Raw genomic sequence first — 25,130 nt, 5'->3', positions numbered from 1 at the left:
GTCAGTCTTGCCCCCTGAGTCATCCTCTCCTAGGTCTGACTTAAGGGAAGGTCCCCCCCCACCAGGAGTGGTAGAGGGTACCAAAAAGGGTGCTGCGGTTTCCTCTGTAAAGAAGTCTTCTGTGAAGACTTCAAAAAAGAAGAAAACAAGAGATAACATCTCTGAATCTGACCTGCAGTACCTGGAGGAGAGAAGGAAGGTTGTGAGGCGGAAGAGACAGGCGGTGAGGACGGAACAGGGACAGGATGCCCCAGTGTCTGTCCCCAACCGTTCTAGGGCTTCTGCATGGGATATCTCCACATCTGGAGCTTCTTCTGAGCAAAATTCTGATTCAGAAATGGAATTGGAGGAGGCCTCAAGAAAGAGAGAGGCTTCTGGTGATGAGCAGCAGAGGGGAGCTAAGAAGCAATCCACCCAATAACCCAAATGGCGGTTCCCCCTCCGTTAAAAGTGGTGACAATAAATGTTGCCAGCATTAAGTCGGTAAGAGCTCGTTCTATGGCCTTCTTTTTGTTCAGCCAATTAGATGCTGAAATTTTATTTTTGCAGGAGACTAGGCTCACCTCCTTGGCAGATATTCATATGGCCAAGAGAGAGTGGAGGTATGGTCCATCTTACTGGTCTCTTGCGGCCGAGCCTTACGGCGGGGTGGCGGTGTTGTTTAAAACCGGCATGGTAACTGTCCGGCGGGTTATTGAGGTGGAGATTGAGAGATGTATGGTCTTAGACGTTCTTGTGGGAGGGCAGGACCTGCGCCTAATTAATATTTATGGGCCACACACAAAGTGGGACAGGAAATGCCTTTTTACAAGGATCAAGCCATTTCTTTTTACATCCCGGCAAGTGGTTTTTGGAGGTGACTTTAATACTGTGACTAGGCCCAAGGACAGGAAGGACTTCAATGACAGGCTGGGATATGATAGCGTTTTTTTAAATAGTATGGTTAGGGATGCTGGTCTTGTGGATGTGCACATTAAGCACCTTCCGGATGACACAGGGTTCACATTTCATCGAGGTAATAGTCAGAGTAGAATAGATAGGTTTTTTTTGAAGGAGGCCTCTGCTTTCTCACCCCCAGTGGTGCAGGCAGTGGAGTTCTCTGATCACTGTATGCTATCTGTGGTCTTGAATGCTTCAGACTTCCCTCAGAGGGGCAAAGGCACCTGGAGATTAAATTCGACTCTCCTTGAGGAAGAACATGTTAGACAATCCTTTGAGGAATTCTTTCAGGCACAGGTGACCATCCTGGACTTTTGTAGCAGCAAGGCTGAGTGGTGGGAGCTGACCAAAAAGAGGATTGCTGGATTCTTCAGGGGCCTAGCCAATAAAAAACAGTTTAATAGATACATGACCTACCAACGTTTGCGGAGGAAGCTGGATATTCTTGTCTCGAGAGGAGGAGATCCTGGGGCAATCTCTGAAGTGAAAATCCTCCTCAGGAAGTGTCAATATGACCGGCATACCTCTTTGGTTCTGGAAAGGGACTATGGGAAATACCACTCGCCTGACCCTTACCAGAACTGCAAACAGGGTGTAGCTGTTAAGATGGTCGTTGGCCTTAAGGATAGTACAGGTTCCTTGACAAAGTCCAGGTCAGGGATCCTGGAGGTCGTGAGGTCTTTTTATGCTGAACTTCTTGGGAGGAAAGAGCTTGACCGTGACAAGATGGAAAGCTTTTTGGACTCTACTCCAGGTCTAAATTGTGGAGATGTCCTCTTGATGAATTTGACAGAAGAGATCACAGTTGAAGAGGTGACGAGGGCAATTGAACAGCTTGCCATCAAAAAGTCACCTGGACCGGATGGTCTGACGGCTGAGTTTTACAAAGCCTTTAAGTCTATTCTGGCCCCACATTTGGTAGAGATTTTTAACAGTTGTCTTGCTGAGGGGGTGCTTCCCCCTTCCATGAGACTCTCAGCTGTGATTCTTCTTTCAAAAGGTAAAGATCCTTCGATGATTGAGAATTGGCGCCCCATTAGCCTTCTCAATGTCGATAGAAAGGTGCTGGCGAAGATACTTTTCTGGCGCCTATCGGCAGTAGCAGAGTCTTTGCTTTCTCGCCATCAGCACTGTTCGATCCAGGGTAGGAGCACCTTCACAGCGGTTTTAGCTGTCCGGGAGGCCTTGGAGCAGTGCAGGGCTGCAGGCTGGGGAAAGTATTTACTGGCATTGGATCAGGCAAAGGCTTTCGATCGTGTCAACCATGAGTACCTGTGGTTGCTCTTTAGTAAGTACGGTCTGCCAGGTGGTTTTGTCGATTGGTTAAAAGTCTTGTATAAGGGGGCAGAAAGCTTCCCTCTTGTTAATGGTTGGGTTGGACAGTCCTTTGAGGTTGGTTCTGGGGTGCGCCAGGGTTGTCCCCTGAGTCCCCTGCTCTATGTGTTTGCAATCGACCCCTTCATCAGGAGGCTAGAGAGCAGCATGTTGTGTGGGGTACCAGTGGGAATCCCGGGTGAGCCGCCTTTGAGGGTTGTTGCCTATGCGGATGATGTGTCAGTGATTGTCACTGGGACAGATGAAGCGGAGGAGGTGGTCTCTCTGACATCACGGTACTCTGAAGCATCAGGCTCCAAGATCAATCAGGAAAAGAGTGAAGTTTTTTGGATGGGAAAGGAAGGTGAGGGGTTTGATCTCCCGGAAAACTTTCCAGTGCCCCAGGAAAATATTAAGATATTAGGCATTGAATTTGGACCTGGCGATTATGGCCTCAAAAACTGGGAAGGCAGGCTGGAAGTTGCCAATACTAAGGTGGTCAACTGGAAGAGATGGAAGTTATCTCTGAGGGAAAGGGTTGATCTGATTAAGACTTACCTGATACCGATCTTCTTGTATGTCAGCCCTGTCTGCATCTTGCCAGTGTCTCTCTATGCTAGGATCTATAGTGTGTTCTTCCAGATGCTGTGGGGGAACAGACTGAACCCCATCAAGAGGAATGTTACCTATCTATCCAGGAGGGAGGGTGGCTTGGGTATGGTCAACCCCGTTCTTTTCTTTTCACTGCTATTTCTCAAGTTTAACATTGGTAGTATGCTTACAGTGGAACCTCCTGGATGGGCAGGCATGTTTAGATCTTGGTTTAGGCCTTTTCTGCGACTTTGGGAAGAAGGTGGCCAAGTGAAGAATCTCAGGGGTCATCGTGGTCAGCTCCCAGCCTATGTCGCTCCGTGTCTGAAGTTACTGCGGCAGTGGCGACTGTCGGCTGAAGATCTCAGATCCGCTCCGAGGAAAGTCCTTATGAGCCGAGTCTTGAGCGAAGTCTTTCATGACCCACTGGCCTTAAGGGATTGCCCAGGCCCAATTTTGAGGGAAGGGTTAAGACTGATTAATTTGGCTAGAGTCCCCCTTAAATTCAGGGATCTGGCCTGGTTGTGCTTCCACGGGAGGCTCTATGTTCGGGGCAATTTGAAATTCCGCAGTGGGATGGATCGTGGTTGTCCTCGGGAGGAATGTACAGGTGAGGAGGAGACTATGGACCATTTTTTGCTTCGTTGCCCTTTTAACATAGAGGTATACAAACAGGTTGGGCGGGCCCTCGGTGTTCCTTTCCTCTCCAGGCTGGGTTATGCTGAGTGGGTGTACGGAGCATTCAATACTGGTGGGGGCTTTTGTTTGGATACACTTTTTTTAGTTAGTTTAGTAGTCCGTTATTACACCTGGAACGCACGGTGTCAGGTCACCCTTCGGCGTAAAATCCTTCCTGTTCAGGTGGTGGTGTGTGACATTCTGCATGAGGTGGGGAAGATTCGGGCGCTTGAGAGAGACAAGTGGGGTCAGAGGGCTTGGCTGAAGGCGTGGAGGGGTTTCAAGCCTCCCTGACTGCCAGGAGTCTCTTTCCCGGGTGTGGCTTTCTGTCTCTTATCACCCTAGATTTTTTCTTAATGCTCAGTTTTTGATAAATGGCTGCATGCATAGGTGATGGGTTGTGCCTCTTAGGCCCTCTCTGCTGCTTTATGTAAATAGTTTTCTAAAAATGTTGGAAGTGGATTATGTATATATTGTATATATTCTGCACATGGATGTGTATTCCTTTGTTTTCTGTTGGAATATTGTACTATAGTTCTGTTTTTTACTTTTGTATAAAATATGTTGCTTGATTCTTTTCAATAAAAGATCAATAGTGTCCCATCATTGGTGTCAGTGGGAGGAATAGTGCCCCATCATTGGTGTCAGTGGGAGGAATAGTGCCCCATCATTGGTGTCAGTGGGAGGAATAGTGTCCCATCGTTGGTGTCAGTGGGAGGAATAGTGTCCCATCGTTGGTGTCAGTGGGAGGAATAGTACCCCATCATTGGTGTCAGTGGGAGGAATAGTGTCCCATCGTTGGTGTCAGTGGGAGGAATAGTGTCCCATCGTTGGTGTCAGTGGGAGGAATAGTGCCCCATCATTGGTGTCAGTGGGAGGAATAGTGCCCCATCATTGGTGTCAGTGGGAGGAATAGTGCCCCATCATTGGTGTCAGTGGGAGGAATAGTGCCCCATCATTGGTGTCAGTGAGAGGAATAGTGACCCATCATTGGTGTCAGTGAGAGGAATAGTGCCCCATCATTGGTGTCAGTGGGAGGAATAGTGCCCCCATCATAGGTGTCAGTGGGAGGAATAGTGCCCCATAATTGGTATCAGTGGGAGGAATAGTGCCCCATCATTGGTGTCAGTGGAAGGAATAGTGCCCCATCATTGGTGTCAGTGAGAGGAATAGTGCCTCATCATTGGTGTCAGTGGGAGGAATAGTGCCCCATCATTGGTGCCAGTGGGAGGAATAGTGCCCCATCATTGGTGTCAGTGGCAGGAATAGTGTCCCATCATTGGTGTCAGAGGGAGGAATAGTGCCCCATCATTGGTGTCAGTGGGAGGAATAGTGCCCCATCATTGGTGTCAGTGGGAGGAATAGTGCCCCATCATTGGTATCAGTGGGAGGAATAGTGCCCCATCATTGGTGTCAGTGGGAGGAATAGTGTCCCATCATTGGTGTCAGTGGGAGGAATAGTGCCCCATCATTGGTGTCAGTGGGAGGAATAGTGCCCCATCATTGGTGTCAGTGAGAGGAATAGTGCCTCATCATTGGTATCAGTGAGAGGAATAGTGCCCCATCATTGGTGTCAGTGGGAGGAATAGTGCCACATCATTGGTGTCAGTGGCAGAAATAGTGCTTCATCATTGGTGTCAGAGGAAGGAATAGTGCCCCATCATTGGTGTCAGTGGCAGAAATAGTGCTTCATCATTGGTGTCAGTGGAAGGAATAGTGCCCCATCATTGGTGTCAGTGAGAGGAATAGTGCCCCATCATTGGTGTCAATGAGAGGAATAGTGCCTCATTATTGGTGTCGGTGGAAGGAATTGTGCCCCATCGTTGGTGTCAGTGAGAAAAATGGTACCCTATCATTGGTGTCAGTGAGAGGAACAGTTGATGTCAGTTGGAAGAATAGTGACCCAAAGTTGAGGTCAGTGGCAGGAATTATGCCCCATTGTTAATGTCATTGGGAGGAATAGTGCCCGAAGGACCGGATAAAGGCACACAAAGGGCTGCATCTGGCCCCCAGGCTGCAGTTTGAAGACCACTGCTCCAAATTAAAACCTCATACACTACATGGTCAAAAGGTTGAGGACACCTGACCATCATCCCTTCTATATGGCACAAAGTACATGCACACTCCTCCAAATGGTTGGTTTCAGGGGATCTCAGTGAATGGTACTGCCTGAAATGTGGGTGTGATAGCACTAGAAGTGAAAGTTGGTTCCAATTGATCTATCGTAAAATGATTTAAAAAAGCAGATCTGTGGCTGAACTATAGTATAGGTGGACCCTGTTCTGGTCTTAGGCTGCTACCTCTCTAATAGCATCAAAGGAAGCACTTACCGGATGGTAAATTCTTAGATGTGTACTGAGAAGAGCCTAGTACAAAATGTAATCTCACTTGAAGGACTTCTTGGAACATTTAATGGTTAAAAGCATCAAATACAGTCAATGTGTATTGGGGAAAAAAGCTTCCCCCTTCTTCAGGACTTATTAAAATCATAACAGAATGCACTAAGGGACTAGGCTTGATGAAGACTATAGGCCCCCGTTTGCACTTCAACCATGATTGTTATTTATCTGTTTGTCATTAAATTAACGTCTTCATGTTGTCACACATCTTGTTCTGTTATTGCTCTGGATTTAAACCTTGTACACTACAGGGCCAAAAGCTTGAGGCCACCTGACCATCAAACCTACTATATGGTGGAAGGTATGTGCGTACTCCTCTAAATGATTAAGTTCTGGTGTCCCCAGTGAAGAGTATTGGTAATACTACACCATACAAAGACATTGTAGACAATTGTGCTCTTCCAACCTTGTGGTAACAGTTTGGTGAAGACCCTTTTCTGTTCTTGCATGGTTAAGCCAGCTCTATAAAGACATGGGTTGACCAGTGTGGACCAACACCATAAAGACTTGGGTTGACCAGTGTGGACCAACACCATAAAGACATTGGTTGACCAGTGTGTACCAACACCATAAAGACATGGGTTGACCAGTGTGGACCAACACCATAAAGACATTGGTTGACCAGTGTGGACCAACACCATAAAGACATGGGTTGACCAGTGTGGACCAACACCATAAAGACATGGGTTGACCAGTGTGGACCAACACCATAAAGACTTGGGTTGACCAGTGTGGACCAACACCATAAAGACTTGGGTTGACCAGTGTGGACCAACACCATAAAGACTTGGGTTGACCAGTTTAAAATGCAGAACTAGAGTGTCCTGAACAGAGCCCTGACCTCAACCCCACTGAACACCTTTGGAATAAAAATCCCACAGACACCGTACAAAATCTTGTAGAAAATTTTCCAAGAAGGCTAGAAGATGTCATAGCCACAAAAGAGGGGACATATATTATTGGCTATGGGCAAGGGGGGGGGGGCTCCATTATAATGGCCATAGGGGAGGGGACCAATTCTTCATATGTGGACATGGGGGGGGGGCATTTCCATAATAATGGGGGACCAATTCTCCATATGTGGACATGGGGGGGGGGCATTTCCATATTAATGGCCAAAGGGAAGTGAGGGCAACTCCATATTAATGCCCATAGGGGAGGGAGGCAACTCCAAATTAATGGACACAGGAGAGGGGAGCAACTCCATATTAATGGCCATAAGGAAGGGGAGCAGCTCCATATTAATGACCATAGGAGATAGGGCAACACTATGTTAATTGGCCATGGTTTTAGAATTGGATGACCAACTAGCTCATATAGGTGTGATGGTCAGGTGTCCATGGATTTTTAGCCATATAGTATAATAACTGCTGCTCAATTTAGGGGGTGATTGTAGATTACACCATGATTCATTTAAAAGGTCCATAAAAACATGGCTTGGCCAGTTTGGTGTGGAGGAACCCGAATGTTCTGCACAAAGCCCTGACCTCAACACTACTGAACACCTTTAGGATGAAGTTAAATACCGATTGTGGCCCAGGTCTTTTTTTTTTATTTTTTGGTGCCCAACGTGGGGCCCAACATGTGAGCCAACTCTTCTCATCCAACATTAGAAACTGGCCTCACAAGTGGGCACAAATTTCCACAAACCCTCCAAAATCTTCCCAGAAGAGTGGAGGATGTTATACAAAGTGGGCAACTCCCTAATAATGCCCATTGTTTTGGAATGGAATGTTCAACAAGCTCATATAGGTGTGATGGTCAGGAATCCACAATTTATTATAACTATTGTTATTGTCATGTAGTTTTTTGGGCATTTGAGACATTCTATGTAGTTGTTATATTTCTACTCTTCATTCATGTTTGTATTTCTTGGTGAACCCTCAAGTGTTGGATTTTGTGAGCAGTTGACCTTGCAGGGTGTTAGACATTTTCCTTAAATTAAAGGTTAAAAAAATGTTGGATAGTAAATTTAAATCTAAATTCTGATGTGAAGAAAAAACAGCAGATACATGGAGTCCTGTGCCTTTGAACATTCTCTAGATGACTGTAGAGGAGTCAATACCTCCATACAGTAGCGGGACAGGTTCATCCAGCACCAAGGGACAGGATGTGAAACTGCAACCACCTCCCCCACTGTTAATGCATGCCATAGAATAGGTTTTACAGCCCTGTGTCCATTCTCTGACCCCTTGCTCCACTGTGCCCAGGGCAGTTGACCCTCCTGCCCACCCCTTGTCCGACCCTCCATCCAGCAATACAGACCAGCATAACAGAACAAGACAGGTAATAAATCCTCCTTTAGGCTAAAAGGTACTTTAAACTTTAAAGAGGAACTCTGATCTAAACAAAATGTTTGGATAGCTTCTAGTTTAGACTTCTAGATATAACTTAATGGCACTTCTATCTTGGTTTCCAAAGTTGGGATTTTTGCTAATATGTAGCTTAGCTTATCACCAAAACCTAGAATACTTTGTTGTCTGTTTCTTACTAAGCATCCTGTATCTATGGAACATTGCCCTTTAACACCCAAGGCAAAAAAGCCAAAGCACGCCCCCCCCCCCCCCCACATGAGCTGTGAACTACTCTGGAAGTATAGGTTAAAGGTGCCGATGCGCCCAAGGTGGCCACCTCTTCTGCTTATACATGGATGGCCCCTTCCCTGGCCTACCCACTATGCTTTAATGAGCAGGGGGAGCAGCCACACACAAATCAATGTTTATTTTAGTTCTTCCAAGGGTTAGTGATTGTCAGAAGTTCAGGGATATTACAAATTGTGTGTTTTTATTTCATAGACCTAGTTGCTATTTTTTTCTGAAATGACACCAAGGTTACATTATGTGTCTTCTTTAGCCAAATTCTTACCATTTCAGTCCTGCAGTCACTCAGTGTAAAATTATTGTTATAAATTATTGACATTTAAAGGCGGACGCACTTCCTGATTGGCCAGGAGGAGGATCGGTGTGGCAATAGCGAATTTTCATTCGCTATTGTCACACAATGGGTGGAGTCGGGACGCACTGCTCTGCGCCCCGGCTCCACCCTTTGCATCGCCCTATTAGAGCATCTGGCTCTAATCAGGTGATGTAAAAAAAAAAAATCCCCATTAAGCTCCATGCGTCCGGTGCCCTGCATGCAGATTAGGGGGCCGGACGCATAGATGGGGGGGGCGGCACCCCTGCGCCCCATATACACCGGCCGCCACTGTTTAAAGGACCAGTAAACGTGAAAAGCAACTTATAAAAAAGACAAGTTATTAAAGTAGATGTAAAAACCCTAATTGAACAACAGTTTGCTACAGCCATGTGTATCAAGCACAATTCCCTTTAATAGCAATTTGGTTTCACCATTTTTCATTATTTGCTGATTTCCTCCAGGTTTCCTGCAGTCTATATGCACACCAGCGATGGCTGGATGGCATTCCTCAGGGTGGGTTTCCTGATGGTGACAACAGTGGACCATGACTGTGTAATGTGTTGACATGGCCGCTTGTAGTCTCCATTGGAAGCCTGTGTGACAGGGTGACAAGGCAGGAGCACAGGGCCAGAGCGTTGTCACCCTATAATAGGAAGTGAGTGGACAAGGACAAGTGGACAAGGACATTCATATAAGGATCATATAAGGATCACCAAGGACTATTTTAAAGTAGAACTAAAGGCAAACCTTTTTCTTTTTTCAATGTGGATAGAGTCTTTATTACAGGAATCTCCTATAAATAGACAAAGGGACAGGTTTGTTCCATGTTAAATTACTGAATATCTGGAAGAAATACTCAAAGGACACCAAGACTTAAGTGAAAATACAAATGCCTCTTGTATTTAGTTTTAAAATGTATTTAAACCTTTACGTTGAAAGTCTTATAATGTTATCAGGAAAAGCAAAGTCCCTTTGTATCTCAGGAGGCCATTTCCTACATAAAACTGACTCCCTGGCAGGTATTCCTATTAAAAGATATGCAGACATTCTTTGATGAGTAGATGTATGATGTTTTCAGTTTACTGGTCCTTTAATCATCCATTTAAATGGGCCTTGTCTGGATAACTGTTATGTGTAACATCTGAGGCTCTCATCCAGCACTGACTGACAGGGCCGCTAATAGGGGGGGGGGGGACCACCAGCCCTCTTGTAGGGGGCCCCAAGCAAACAGGGGGCCCACACAGAGAGGGGGATTAGTGATGGACAACAAAATACAGAAATCTTCCTCCAGCACCTGAATCTGATCTGTCCCTCTCCCTGCTATCAGCTTTTATCTGTTGAGAAAGAGACAGTCGTCCCTCACTAATCCCCTCCCAGCACTTATCTCTGCTCAGGAGTTTATTTGTAACTTTGTTTCTCTCTCTCTGTCTCTCTGATCACTGAGCTCCAACTGCCCAGCCTGTATATTTTTCTGATCTCATCTTTTTTATTTAACATAGTTTTTTTTTTAGATTTAGCAGGAATTATGCGAGTTATGTTATGTTATGCGAGTTATGTTATGTATACGGGTCCGCCGGTCACACGCACGGGGGGGTCCGTGACCGCGCGGGAGCGGGAGCGCGCCTCCGCGGGCGTGCGCTTGCTCCCCAGACCCTCCCAGGCTAGTGACGTTAATTAACGTCACACTGCCTGGCCGGGGCTGACCGCCGCAGTAAATTTACTTGCGGCGGTCGGCAAGCGGTTAAATACCACCTTCTCCATTAGAAAAAAGAGGACTGAGTTATAAGTGACCATACACCGATCTCAATCACCCAGCGCTTAGGTAATCATTAATGAACAAATGATTCAATAGTTTCAATAGTAATTAAATTAAATGAAAAAATTTTACCAAAATTTTCTTGAAAAAAAAAACCTCTAGGTTTCTCACATTCTCAAATAGGAGTAGGTTTTTATTATTTTTTTCTCTCAATTAACTGCAGATGGATTTCACATTAATTTATAAGAGGTGTCTGACAATTCATATGCGTATGTGTCTTCTGAGTAAGTGACTTAAAAGAAGTAAAGGAAGAATAAGGATGACAATCTGTGCACATGCAACCCAGCAATGTCAGCTCCTATAAATCTATCCTGACATGCTTCCTTTCACTGTTGGCCTAAATATCAAAGCTAATGGGGCAGTTTTTTGGTCCAAGAACAGGTCCAGGGTGGTTAATTGGAGCTTCCAAAACCCTTGGGAGCCATTAAAGCTCACTATACCCTTTAAATACCATCAACAACCAGCTTAATTTCACGTTCTCCCTTAACCCTTATGCATTTTACCAAATTGGCAAAATTTTGCCAAAATTTTTTTGAAAACGAAAACTAGATTTCTCTCATTCTCAATTAGAAGTATTTATTTTGGTCCCAATCAACTGCAGATTCATTTTACACCAATTCATTTGAGCTGTTATGCATATGCATCTTCTGAATAGGTGACTCAAAAAAGAATTAAAGGAAGGCTAAGGATGACAGTCTTTGCACATACAACCCTCCAATGTTAGCTCCTATAAATCTATCCTGAGAGGCCACCCTTCACGGTTTACCTAAATATTAAAGCTAATGGGGGCAAATTTTGGTCCAACAACAGGTCCATAGTGGTTTATTGGAGATTCCAAAACCCTTGGGGGCTATTAAAGCTCTCTACATTCTTTAAATGACACCAACAACCAGCCTCATTTCACCTTCTCCCTTAACCCCTATGCATTTTACCAAAATTGTAACATTTTGCCAAAATTTTCTTGCAAAAGGAAACTAGATTTCTCTCATTCTCAAGTAGAAGCATTTATTTTGGTCCCAATCAACTGCAAAATAATTTTACACCAATTCATTTGAGTTGACTGACAGCTGATATGCATATGCATCTTTCTTCTTCCTTAACCTCTATGCATTTTACCAAAATGGAAAAAATTTGCCAAAATGTTCTTGCAAAAGAAAACTCTAGGTTTCTCACATTGTCAATTAGGAGTACGTTTTTATTTTAGTCTCAATAAACTGTAGGTTGATTTTCCACCAATTCATATGAGGTATCTGCCAACTCATTTGTATATACAGTATGTGTCTTAAAAGAGTTAAAGGAAGGATATGGATGATAGTCTTTGCACATACGACCCAACAATGTCAGCTCCTATAAATCTATTCTGAGAGGCTTTCTTTAAGAGTAGGCACTGCAAGACAACCGTAATTAGCTTTATCAGCAGTCAGATCTTTTGTGTATGCCACAACCATCGGTGAATGTTGTACGGAGGCTTTGACCTCCACTCCAAGTTGGAGCTCTGCTTTATCGCCAACCAGTCAGAGGCCAGTGATGCGCTCTCTAGATTCTGATTCTATGTGTGGCAATTTTCTAGCATTTTCAACCATCTTTCAACAAATTTGCAAATGAAAAAAAAAAAAAATCAAAAGATTTAAGAAACTTACCCCCAACAATTTAAACTATTTCACACCTTTGACACTCTTGGTAGCAAGTTGATTTGAGCCTTATGTTTAGTTTTGCAAAAATAAGTTTGGATGAAAGTGGTAAAGTGTCTATAACATTATTGTAGCGTTAAGCCCCGTACACACGTACCGATCGTCGGCCGAACGATCGGCCGTCTTTTGTCCCCGGGCTGTCCTGTCTGTTGAAAAGTGCAAAAAATTGCACAAGAATTTTGTCCGCCGACTACAGCCGACTGCAGAAGTGATGTCATGTGATGGTTCACTTTCCTTGTGTTTTTTCTTTTCTGAGCATGCCCAGTCTTGCAAATCTGCTGTCTGTCGGCCGAAATCTGTACTGACTGGCGAACAATCGGCCGCTCTGGTGTCGGCCTACAAAAATTTTAATGCTTGCATGACAGATTCTTTTCGGCCGAATGTGCGCTGTCGGCTGTCGGAGGCATCATACTAACAAGCCTACAATCGGCAGATTAGTCGTCGGGCGAAGCTTTTCGGCCGACGATCGGTACGTGTGTACGGGCCTTTAGGCTGATTAGAAGAGGATCTGAACGATAATGAAGGTGCGTTCACCTTGTTCCAGTCTGTGTTTGGTATGCATATGTATTATTGATCGATCAATATAGTTTTTTTACCGCTGATACCGATACCGATATTTTGGTCATCCGATATCGGTATCGGCCGATATTGGCCGATATTTTCGGACATTAAATATTTTTTTTTTTTTTTAATGTCTACATGTACTGTGGTGGAGGGATCTGGGGTATAAAAGACCCCAAACACTTCCTCTGCACTTAAAAGAATTCAAAACGCCAAGTTTGGCTGTTTTGAATGCTGTAAGTTTTTTGAACTCGGCGCCGCCAGTACCCGGAAGTGATGTTATGTCATGACATCCCTTCTGGGTACTTGGCGGTGCTGAATTCAAAGAAATGGAGACCCGGTCAGATGGCTGCGGTGCAGATGAAGACCCGGTTAGACGGCGGCGGTGACGGTAGGATGCCTGGGTCTCCCGGTGGGACAGGAGACCCGGGTGAGCCGCAGAAGGCGGCGGGAGGGGGGGGCATCCCCTCCCGCTCCTTGGAATGACAGCTGAGCGGCTACTCAGCCGCATCGGTTGTCCTTACAAGACAGCTGACCGTCGGCTATGGACACCGGTATCGGGGTGATACCTCTAGCTGCAGGCATCACCCCGACACAAGAACTTTCCCGAAAATATCGTCATTATTGGTAAATCAAAAGGCCAATTCCGATATATCGGGCAAAGTGCATATCGGCCCTCGATATATCGGCTTTGCCGATAATCGGTCAATCACTAATATGTATATCTGTGCCCCCACGTGGGCATGCCATGAGCCTGCTGGTTTCTCTTGCTTGAAAACAATAAATACGATTGAAACAGTAATGAAGGTGCTTGCAGGTAACTTGTAATGTTAAAGGATTGGAAACTGGATATAAAGTTTTGAATAAATGGCTCTGTAATATTTGGAGGAATGGGAGCGAGTCACATGATCCCACGTACCCGGTAGTACCGGGCATTTTTCTATACACCCAGTAGATTAACAGAGCTGGAGAGGTGATGAGGTGTGTAGGTAAAGTTAGTATGCATTGCTGGTGAGGTTGGCATGAAAGTGCACCTTGCTGCAAAGGTCAGATATAGGTTGGGGTAGTTGGGGCATTTTTTTATACAGTTGGTCAAATTGTGTGCAGGGATGAACTGGATGCATTGTGCTGGGCGCCACATGCGTCACGTGGTGAGCTCCCTCCAGGTACACCTGCCTTTAACCTACCCATTGATAGATGTGCTTCTGCCATGGAGGCTCTGGAAATTTCAGAGTTAGGACCGCAGTATATACAGAGGTCCCGTGATGTGGTGGGCACTACAGCTTACGCATTTATTTGCAAACGCGTGCAAACAAAACCCTCTGTTTATAACACAAACTGTTAGACATGCCAACTTGGTTGTTTTGCAGGCTGGCTGATGAGTGTGCTGGGAAATTGTTTGTTTGTTTGAGTTGGCATGAAAGTGAGCCTGCTGTTTTCTCCTGCAAGCGTAAAGCAGTTTTGAAAAAAAAAAAAACTGGAAGAGTAGGGTTTAGGGCCCCTTTTACATGGGCCAGATTCTGGTCCTATCAGCTCACAGATCCCCTGCTGATTGAAGCAGAGCAAACGATTGACACATCTGTGTCTGCTCAGTTTCTGCAGAGCGGACATGGACAGAGCCTGTCCTGTTCTGTGGGTGGCTGGGAGTAAACAGACTCCACTGTCCGTTTACACCCAGCTAGCCTCCTCCCTGCTATGCCTAAATGCAAAAAGGACAGATCCCCTTCTATTTTTTTTTTTTTTTGCGGACCTTATAGGACCCAGAGGTAGGCAGTGTAAACAGACACAAGTTCATTTAAACCTGCCTGTCTATAGGGACGAATGGACCTTCTGATCAGGTCCGCCTGAAAAACTGAATCTTAAAGGGGCCTAAAGCAAAAACATCCTTTAACAGTGCTACAGGAAGCAATATCTAGCCCATTTCCTCATATAGACAATGGATGTTGCCAGGTAACATGACCAGATGTGACATTCAGCATGTGTACCAAGGGCCTTGTCAAGCCTTGCCAACAGGGGCACTGGACCTAGGTCTTCAGCCAAATGCATTGGTTCTCAGACCTGCATATGCTCCTGGACATAGGTCTTCAGCCAAGTTCCCAAGACCTCAAACCTGCATCTACTACTGGACATAGGTGTTCAGCCAAGTTCCCAAGGACTTCAACCTGCATCTACTACTGGACATAGGTGTTCAGCCAAGTTCCCCAGGACTTCAACCTGCATCTACTACTGGACATAGGTCTTCAGCCAAGTTCCCCAGGACTTCAACCTGCATCTACTACTGGACATAGGTGTTCAGCCAAGTTACCCAGGACTTCAACCTGCATCAACTACTGGACATAGGTCTTCAGTCAAGTGCTCCGTGTCTCAAACCTGCATCTACTTCTGGACCTAGGTCTACAACCAAGTGCACTAGGTCTAATACCTCCATCTACCCACTGAATCTAGGTCTACAACCAACTGCACCAGATCTAAGACCTCCATCTACCACTGGATCTAGGTCTTTAGCCAAGGGCCACAGGTCTCAAACCTGCATCTACCAGTGGACCTACATCTTCAGCCAAGCTCCATAGGTCTCAAACCTGCATCTACTACTGGACCTGTGTCTACAGCCAAGTGCATCAGTTCTCAGACCTTCATCTACTACTGGACCTAGGTCTACAGACAAGTGCACCAGGTCTAAGACCTGCATCTACCATTGGATCTAGGTCTTCAACCAAGGGCCATGGGTCTCAAACCTGCATCTACCAGTGGACCTACATCTTCAGCCAAGCTCCATAGGTCTCAAACCTGCATCTACTACTGGACCTATGTCTACAGCCAAGTGAATCAGGTCTCAGATGTTCATCTACTACTGGACCTAGGTCTACAGACAAGTGCACCAGGTCTAAGACCTGCATCTACCACTGGATCTAGGTCTTCAACCAAGGGCCATGGGTCTCAAACCTGCATCTACTACTGGAGTTAGGTTATCAGCCAAGCTCCACAGGTCTCAAGGCTGCATCTACTACAGGATCTAGGTCTTCAGCCATGTGCCCCTTCCCCCCCCCCCCCCCCCCGTCTCCAAAATTCATCTGCTACCTTGTTGGGCTGTCTCTAGAGGTAGATTAGCTGCAAAGCCAGAATCAGTGCTGCCTCTATTGTTGGCTTGTATTTGATGTTTCCTGTCTAGTACTATAGACCGAGAGACAGAGAGATTGTCTTTCTACCTGGGTAAGTAATTCTGTCCATGTGCTGCACTGATGAATAACAAGTCTGAAACAGCTGTCCACAATTTGGAATAAAATATTTTTTTAATATTAGGCGGTATCTGTGCTTTACCTTAGCGGTTCTACATACAGTTATCGAAGGGACATAAATAAATTATTTGCATGGCCCCACCCATTCTCCTATAATGAGGATTAGTCCTCTTATTTTTGGGATACGCGAATGAGACATATGAATACCTTTCATTCTAAGAAGGCTCTACTGTAGAACACACTGTTTCAGCAGAAACTTTTTGATGCTTTTTGGCCTATTTCACTAGAAGCTGTTGAGTAATACCTTCTATGTAGGGGTAAGAAGTTCCCAAAGCAATAGGGACTGTGGCAAACAGAGAGAAAGAGAATAGATGGTGAAAAAGGAAGAAAACATGAACACTATTCATGGTGACGCTGTGCAAATTTTCATTCTATGGGGCTGACCTGACTCTTTCAGAACCCTAACAAGGGCCCTGGCTCAGGGTAAATTTGGTGTTCAATCACCATTGACACTCACTTGGTCTAAAGATCTTATAGCCTCCTTTGAGGAACGTTCTTGCTTTGAGGTGCACAAGATCTCATGTTGGCCCAGAAGGTGCTGGAAATGGCCTTTTGGAATGGTCTCCACTAACGTTTGTGGTTTTGGCCAGGCAGAAGAAAGCATGGGCTATATTTTGTGAACCAAGTAGACTTGTTTTTTTTTTCTTTTTTAATTTGGCAGCTCTGTCTTTTGGAAATACATCTCGTAGTTCTCTTCTTTCTTCCATAACAGTCAGCCTAGAGGTATTGCATAGTAGGTATACCACTGCTGTGTTTTTTTTTTTTTGATAAAGTATTAAGTGCATGCAATTCTGTTGGTATTCATGAACATTAAAGGCGCGGTCCCATAGAAAATAACATAGGGTTTGTATCTCGGGTACTAAAACTCTGCGCATGCGGGCGTTCCTGTCCACGTCCTTCGCTTAAAACTGCAGTTTACCACCTTCTTCATGCCAGCGTCACAGTACTTTGCGGGCAGTCAATAATGGCCGGAGGCTCATCCACTGGCCATTGTGAGCTCTCACTGGCCTTTCCACAAATACAGAGGGAATTCTCCAGCCCAACTGCACATGTATTCTTTCCAGAATGACGGGTGCATAATCAAGTCTCCAACCAATAGCCCATGCCATCTACATTGCAAGCCATCTTTTTGGGCAGGGCTTGTCTTTTCCCCCAAAGAAAAAGTTCAATGGCTCTTCTACCACGAAGGGTGTGTGGGGGCTGCTTGACCATGACACTGGTACCTTGGATTTAGGCTGTTTCAAGGGTCATTGCATATTCAGCTCGGGTGGTGCCGTTTTCTTCCTTGTGAAGTGGTTTCCTGCAAGAATAAAGGAGATAAACTGTCAATTTTATACACCATAAAAAGGCATGTGCTTGTGAAGAAAAAACAGGGTTAGAGATAGGGTTAGGGATAGAGACAGAGTTAGGGTTAGGGTTAGGGATAGAGACAGAGTTAGGGTTAGGGTTAGAGATAGAGTTAGCGTTAGGATTAGGGTTAGAAATAGAGTTAGGGTTAGAGATAGAGTTAGGGCTAGGGTTAGAGATAGAGTTAGAAATAGAGTTAGGGCTAAGGTTAGAGAAAGAGTTAGGGTCAGGGTCAGGGATAAAGTTAGCGTTAGAGTTAGGGCTAGGGTTAGAGATAGAGTTAGAAATGGAGTTATGGATAGGGCTAGGGTTAGGGATACAGATAGAGTTAGGGTTAGGATTAGGGTTAGAGATAGAGTTAGGGTTAGAGATAGGGTTAGGGTTAGAGATAGAAATAGAGTTAGGGTTAGAGATAGAGATAGAGTTAGGGTTAAGGATAGAGTTAGAGTTAGAGATAGGGTTAGGGTTAGAGATAGGGTTAGGGATAGGGTTAGAGATAGGGTTAGGGTTAGAGATAGGGTTAGGGTTGGAGATAGGGTTAGGGATAGGGTTAGAGATAGGGTTAGGGATAGGGTTAGAGATAGAGTTAGGGATAGGGTTAGAGATACGCATGCGCAGTCAGTATTTTTGGTATTTCACTTGCTTTCGCTGGTCTGACAGCACACCAGCTAAGCTTTGCAGATTCCCTTTACTGTTTGCAATACAGAAGAGGGCATTATCATACTAGGACCACCTACAAAAAGGAAGGAAGAAAGGAAAGGAGGAAGGAAGGAAGGAAGGAAGGAAAAAAGGAAAAGAGGGATGAAAGAAGGAAGGAAGGAAGGAAGGAAGGAAGGAAGGAAGGAAGGAAGGAAGGAAGGAAGGAAGGAAGGAAGGAAGGAAGAAAGGATGGAAAGGAAAGAGTGATGGAGGAAGGGAGGAAAGAGGGAAGGGAAAGAATGATGAAGAAAGGAAGGAAGAGAGGGATGGGAAAGGGAGAAAGGAAGGAAGAAAGGGCAGACAAGTAAAAGCAGAAAAGAAAGACCTGCAATGTAATGAGAATATCATTCCATAACTGCCAGTAAGAGAAGGCAGAAAGTTTCTGCTCTGACCTGTGACATGACAGCATCCTCTCCTACTAATGGGCTTATTTGATAATCAGCCGGCTCTTAAACGCCTCCCGCAGAGAGAGGCAGCAATTAGCGCAGTGTAGTGGCAGTAAACAATCAATTCTGTTCAGCTGCTGTTCTCCGCAATTATATCACTACGGGAGGAATCTGAGGCTTCTAACACACAATCGTGTCTAATTCAGCCGTGTTGGGGGGGCTCTGCAGTGAGATAGCTGAGAGGCCAAAACGTTTAGTTGGCCTACAATTGGATGCAGGAAGAACTAAAGACAAACAATGTATTTTACTGCAATTGTAAGAGAAACTTCCCCCCTGTTCAGTCCGGTATCTATATTCCCAAATTCTCCCTTAGTCCGGTATCTACATTCCTATATTCCCCCTTAGTCAGGTATCTATTTTCCCATACTCCCCTGTAGTCAGGTATATATATTTCCAAATTCCCCCTTAGTCAGGTATCTACATTCCCATATCCCCCCTTAGTCAGGTATCTATATTCCCATATTCCGCCTTAGTCAGGTATCTACATTCCCATGTTCCCCCTTAGTCAGGTATCTAAATTCCCATACTCCCCCGTAGTCAGGTATCTATATTCCCAAATTCCCCCTTAGTCAGGTATCTAAATTCTCATACTCCCCCTTAGTCAGGTATCTATATTCCAATATTCCACCTTAGTCAGGTATCTATATTCCCAAATTTCCCCTTAGTCAGGTATCTATATTCCAATATTCCCCCTTAGTCAGGTATCTATATTCCCATATCCCCCTTTAGTTAGGTATCTACATTCCCATATTCCCCCTTAGTCAGGTATCTACATTCCCATATTCCCCCTTAGTCTGGTATCTACATTCCTATATTCCCCCTTAGTCTGGTATCTATATTCCCATATTCCCCCTTAGTCAGGTATTTATATTCCCAAATTCCCCCTTAGTCAGGTATCTATATTCCAATATTCCCCCTTAGTCAGGTATCTATATTCCCATATCCCCCTTTAGTTAGGTATCTACATTCCCATATTCCCCCTTAGTCAGGTATCTATATTCCCATATTCCCCCTTAGTCAAGTATCTAAATTCCCATACTCCCCCTTAGTCAGGTATCTATATTCCCCCTTAATCAGGTATCTATATTCCCATAATGCAAGCAATGTTTTTCATACTAGAGCCTCACCAAGGCGCAATAATCTTGGTGACTACGAGTACTCAGGCAGCTTCTAAATTCCTCTTAAGAAAGGTCCTGTCATTTTTACAAATGGAATCCCACCCCCCCCTCCATGTTATGCATATAGAAGGGATGTGCTCTGAAGTCCTGTCCTAGGGTGACAACGCTGATTATCGCAACATTGCATGTGTTCTCCCCCTGCAGGCAAAACACGCTACTCTTTAGCAGATGCACAGGAGTGCCAATAATTCAATGGCACCCCTACACATTGACAAAATGCCCATGTTTTCATGCCATAGCACCATGTGATTACATGCAGTGCAATTTAAAAAAAAGGGTCTGGGACCTCTTTACCTGGGCAGCCTTTTGAAATGAATGGGCTGCCCTACCCTCAGAACACGGGTCGTACAAGTATGAACCTAACCATAGAGACCTATTGGTGGCTGCAATCAGCAAGCAATAGATCTTTATAGCGGTGATCTGTTGCTGCAGATGAAAGCTGCACAGAGCTACATCATATCTGTCCTAGCCTTTGTACTAACAGGAAGCGCTGTGACTTCGCATGACACTATTTCACTATGTAAACTTAAAGAGGAGGTCCAGGCTCCTTCAGAAAAAATTAAAAGTCAGCAGCTACAAATACTGTATTTTGGCACAAACATTCGGGGAAAACAGCAAAGTGGTGCAGGCATAAAGCTTGCGCCACTCTTCTAAACTGATAAAACAGAGCAGATGTTGATCCTAACTACCAAACGGGGTGCGATCTGTCCCTGGCCTATGCTGGATCTGTCCCCTCTCCCATCAGCCTCTACAGCAGGGATATGCAAACTGAGGCCCTCCAGATGTTGCAGAACTACAACTCCCATGAAGCAAATCAAGAAATCAAGACTCACAGGCAGAGGCATGATGGGATCTTGGTACACCCCGCACTGCTCAGCGTCAAACTTATAGGCTTTCAAAATTAAACATCAAAACAGTCTCAGGGGTTTTAAAATCCTGTATATAAGCATCTATGCTGACTTTATTGCTATACTGAGTCTGAAATTCAAGACTTGGCTGGGTGTAGCAAGAATTCCGCTGCCCCCTCCTGACTGTAGGTGTTCTGTCAGATTAGCAAACCTGCTAGCGGTGGAACGCATGCACAGTCAGCATTTTTGGTCAGTCAGCCGATGGAACATAACTTCCGTTCCCTGATCTGATGAGTCTGATGGATCTGATCTACATTCCCATATTCCCCCTTAGTCAAGTATCTACAATACATGCTCTGGATTACTCTGATTGCCCCCTTCCCCCTCCCATCAGCCTCTACAGCAGAGATATGCAAACTGTGGCCCTCCAGATGTTGCAGAACTACAACTCCCATGAGGCATAGCAAGACTCACAGGCAGAGGCATGATGAGACTTGTCGATTTGCAACAGCTGGAGGGCCACAGTTTGCATATCCCTGCTCTACAGGAAGGAAAAAGGGAGGATGTCAACCCTGCAGGCTCTGCTCGTGTAGTGTAATCACTGCATGAGCAGAGGGAGGGGTGTAATCTGTCTGCTGGCCATTCACACCCCGTATGCCTGGTTTGACCTAGCAGGGATCTGCGGCAGTTTTCTATATTAAAAACTGCTGCAGTCTCTTTGTCCCCCTTAAGAGTGAAATATAAACTTGCATGAGGGGGTGAAGAGAGTCCTGGAACAAGTCTGCATAGTTAATGTGGCGCATACAACTCTTGCCAGTTTCATGTGCCATCATCCTATTTAATTCCCCAAATTGTGCTTACATTTTCTTCTATGGAGAGCTCCTATATGCTGGATCCCTTGATCTGCTGGACATAATTCGGGACTGCTGTGGTTACCCACAGCCAGCGCTTCCAACACTAAAGTCCCCTGAAGTCACTGGAACTCAAACTGGAGGCCTAGTGCTGAGCTGGGCACATGCTGAGCACTAAGAGGTCACATTCAGCCCCCAGGCTGGGTGATGGGCACCAACATTATATAGTGCATACATCGCCTAACAAATACAGGATGCAACTGGTATACCTGACTGGCTCACCAGTTTACCTAAACAGTCCACAGTGGCACACATCAGGTCCCCAGCTCCTTAGTAACCCTGTTCAGCATTGGTACAGTCATTCAGCTCAACTGAGGCACAAATCCATAAAATCATTGACATGTCATTTGTGTCACCATACAAAATTGTAAATTAACCACTTCCATTTAGGGTTGCCACCTCACCCCTTTAAACCAGGACACACATTAATTACACAGGTTCTGTGGCTTATTAAGGTGGTAATTAAACTGACTTAGTGCCTTCTGTGCATTATATTAGCTTCAGAATCTGTGTAAATAATATGTGTCCTGGTTTAAAGGGATGAAGTGGCAACCCTACTTCCATTACACCCCCTTCCTGCCCAGACCAATTTTCAGCTTTCAGCGCTCTCACACTTTGAATGATAATTACTCAGTCATACAACGCTGTACCCAATCAAAATTTTTAGCATTTATTTCACACAAATAGAGCTTTCTTTTGGAAATATTTAATCACCACTGGGTTTTTTAATTTTTGCGATATAAGTGAAAAAAGAGTGAAAATTTTGAAATAAAAACATTTTGTTTTAGTTTCTATTATACAATTTTGCAAATAAGTAATTTGTTTTTATAAATTTGGGCCAAAATTTATACTTCTAGATATCTTTGGTAAAAATAACCCAAATTAGTGGTTATTATTTAGTCTGCGTGAAGGCGATAGAGTCTACAAACTATGGTGCCAATGATTGAAAATTGATCACACCTGATGTACCGACTGCCTATCTCATTTCTTGAGGCCCTGAAATGTCAGAACAGTACAAATACCCCCCAAATGACCCCTTTTTGGAAAGACATTCCAGAGTATTTAGTAAGAGGCATGGTGAGTGTTTTGAAGTTGTATTTTTTTCCTACAATTCTTGGGAAAATGAAAAAATCGTTTTTTTTTTTTTACACAAAATTGTCATAATAACAAGTTATTTCTCACACACAGTATATGCATACTTGCAATTACACCCCAAAATACATCCTGCTACTCCTCCTGAGTATGGCGATACCACATATGTGGGACTTTGTCACAGCATAGCCACATACAGAGGCCCAACATGCAAGGAGCACCGTCAGGTGTTCTAGGAGCATAAATTACACATATAATTTCCTGACGACCTATCACACTTTTGAAGGCCCTGGAGCACCAGGACAATGTAAATTACCCACAAAATGACGCCATTTTGGAAAGGAAACACCCCAACACATAATCTAGGAGGCATGGGCTGCAGATAGGTACTCAGGTACTCTAATGGGCTGCAGACAGGTACTCAGGTACACTGATCGGCTTCAGAAATGTACTCGGGGACTCTGATTAGCTTCAGAGAGGTACTTGGGTATTCTGATGGGCTAGAGACAGGTACTCGGGTAATCTGATAGACTGCAGATAGGTACTTGGGCACTCTGGGCTGGAGACAGGTACTTGGGTACTCTGGGCTGGAGACAGGTACTCCGGTACTCTGGGCTGGAGACAGGTACTCGGGTACTCTGATGGGCTACAGAGAGGTGCTCGGGTATTATGATGGGCTGCAGAGAGGTATTCGGGTACTCTAATGGGCTGGAGACAGGTACTTGGAAACTTTGATGGGCAGAAGACAGGTACTCAGGTACTCTATTGGGCTGCAGATAGGTACTCAGATACCCTGATGGGCTGGAGACAGGTACTCAGGTATTCTGATGGGCTGCAGATAGGTGCTCTGAAGGGCTGGAGACAGGTACTCAGGTACTCTGATGACAGGTACTTGGGTACTCTGATGGGCTGCAGAGAGGTACTCGGGTACTCTGATGGGATACAGAGAGGGTATCGGGTACTCTGATGGGCTGGTGACAGGTACTCGGGTACTCTGGTGACAGGTACTCTGGTACTCTGATGACAGGTATCCGGGTACTCTGATGACAGGTACTCGGGTACTCTGATGACATGTACTCAAAGTACCCGAGTACCTGTCATCAGAGTACCTGAGTACCTGCCATCAGAGTACCCGAGTACCTGTCACCAGCCCATCAGAGTACCCGAGTACCTGTCATCAGAGAACACAAGTACCTGTCATCAGAGTACCCGAATACCTGTCACCAGCCCATCAGAGTACCCAAGTACCTGATGGGCTGGTGACAGGTACTGGGGTACTCTGATGGGCTGATGACAGGTATTTGGGTACTCTGATGGGCTGGTGACAGGTGCTTGGGTACTCTGATGGGCTGGTGACAGGAACTTGGGTACTCTGATGGGCTGGTGACAGGTACTCGGGTACTCTGATGGGCTGGTGACAGGTATTCGGGTACTCTGATGACAGGTGTATTCGGGTACTCTGATGACAGGTACTTGGGTACTCTGATGGGCTGGTGACAGGTATTCAGGTACTCTGATGGGCTGGTGACAGGTACTCAGGTACTCTGATGGGCTGGTGACAGGTACTCAGGTACTCTGATGGGCTGGTTACAGGTACTCGGCTACACTGATGGGCTGGTGACAGGCACTCAGGTACTCTGATGGGCTGGTGACAGGTACTCGGGTACACTGATGGGCTGGTGACAGGTGCTTGGGTACTCTGATGGGCTGGTTACAGGTACTCGGCTACACTGATGGGCTGGTGACAGGCACTCAGGTACTCTGATGGGCTGGTGACAGGTACTCGGGTACACTGATGGGCTGGTGACAGGTACTCTGGTACTCTGATGGGCTGGTGACAGGTACTCAGGTACACTGATGGGCTGGTGACAGGTATTCGGGTGGATGGAAGCAGTTTGGTGCTGGCCTACTTAAGCATCCAAGAACCTCTGCCTTTACCAGACAACTTTGCTCCCCTCTCTTTGTATTTCTGTGACAAAAAAAAAAGTTGGAAGGTACTGCACATTTTTTCCTGAAGAAGCCCATACGGTGAAACATGTCAAAATGAGAGCGCATAAACATCCCAACAACTTCTTCAATTCCCAATTTTGTATGGTGACACAAATGACATGTCTGCCTGTGACTCCAAATCACACGGCATTAGCTGCAAAACACGCGGCGAGCATATTTTGCGTATTTCTAAATTGCCAAGTGGAAATGGGGCCTAAAGCTTTGAGAATTGAGCCTTGTGTATGGTAATTAATACATGTGTCTGGAGGTGAGCCTGTAGCTGTTCTTTTAAATCAGCGTGTGTTTACTGACCGCCTTGCTGAAAAAACATCTCTAGACCAAAAATCTCTGGAGGACGTCCATTAAATTTCCCCACAAATGATGTTTTTCAGATGTGGTTTCTGGAAGGATTGCTCTCA

General features: G+C 45.2%; 1 protein-coding gene across 1 annotated transcript in view; it reads right to left on the bottom strand.

Moving 5' to 3' along the window:
- Nucleotides 1-15,962: 15,962 nt before the first annotated feature.
- The window catches only part of PRIMA1 (proline rich membrane anchor 1), a 97,850-nt gene continuing 88,682 nt past the window's right edge, over nucleotides 15,963-25,130 (bottom strand). Inside the window, exon 5 of the mRNA XM_082275390.1 lies at nucleotides 15,963-17,501. Within this exon, the coding sequence (XP_082131516.1) occupies nucleotides 17,432-17,501 (70 nt within the window). The 3' untranslated portion in view covers nucleotides 15,963-17,431. The remainder of the gene's footprint in view (nucleotides 17,502-25,130) is intronic.

This window comes from Pelophylax lessonae (assembly GCF_965119305.1).
Source record: "Pelophylax lessonae genome assembly, chromosome: 13".
Classification (NCBI taxonomy): domain Eukaryota; kingdom Metazoa; phylum Chordata; class Amphibia; order Anura; family Ranidae; genus Pelophylax; species Pelophylax lessonae.
Note: the sequence above shows the minus strand (reverse complement) of the source record. Positions and strands in the feature narration are given on the sequence as shown.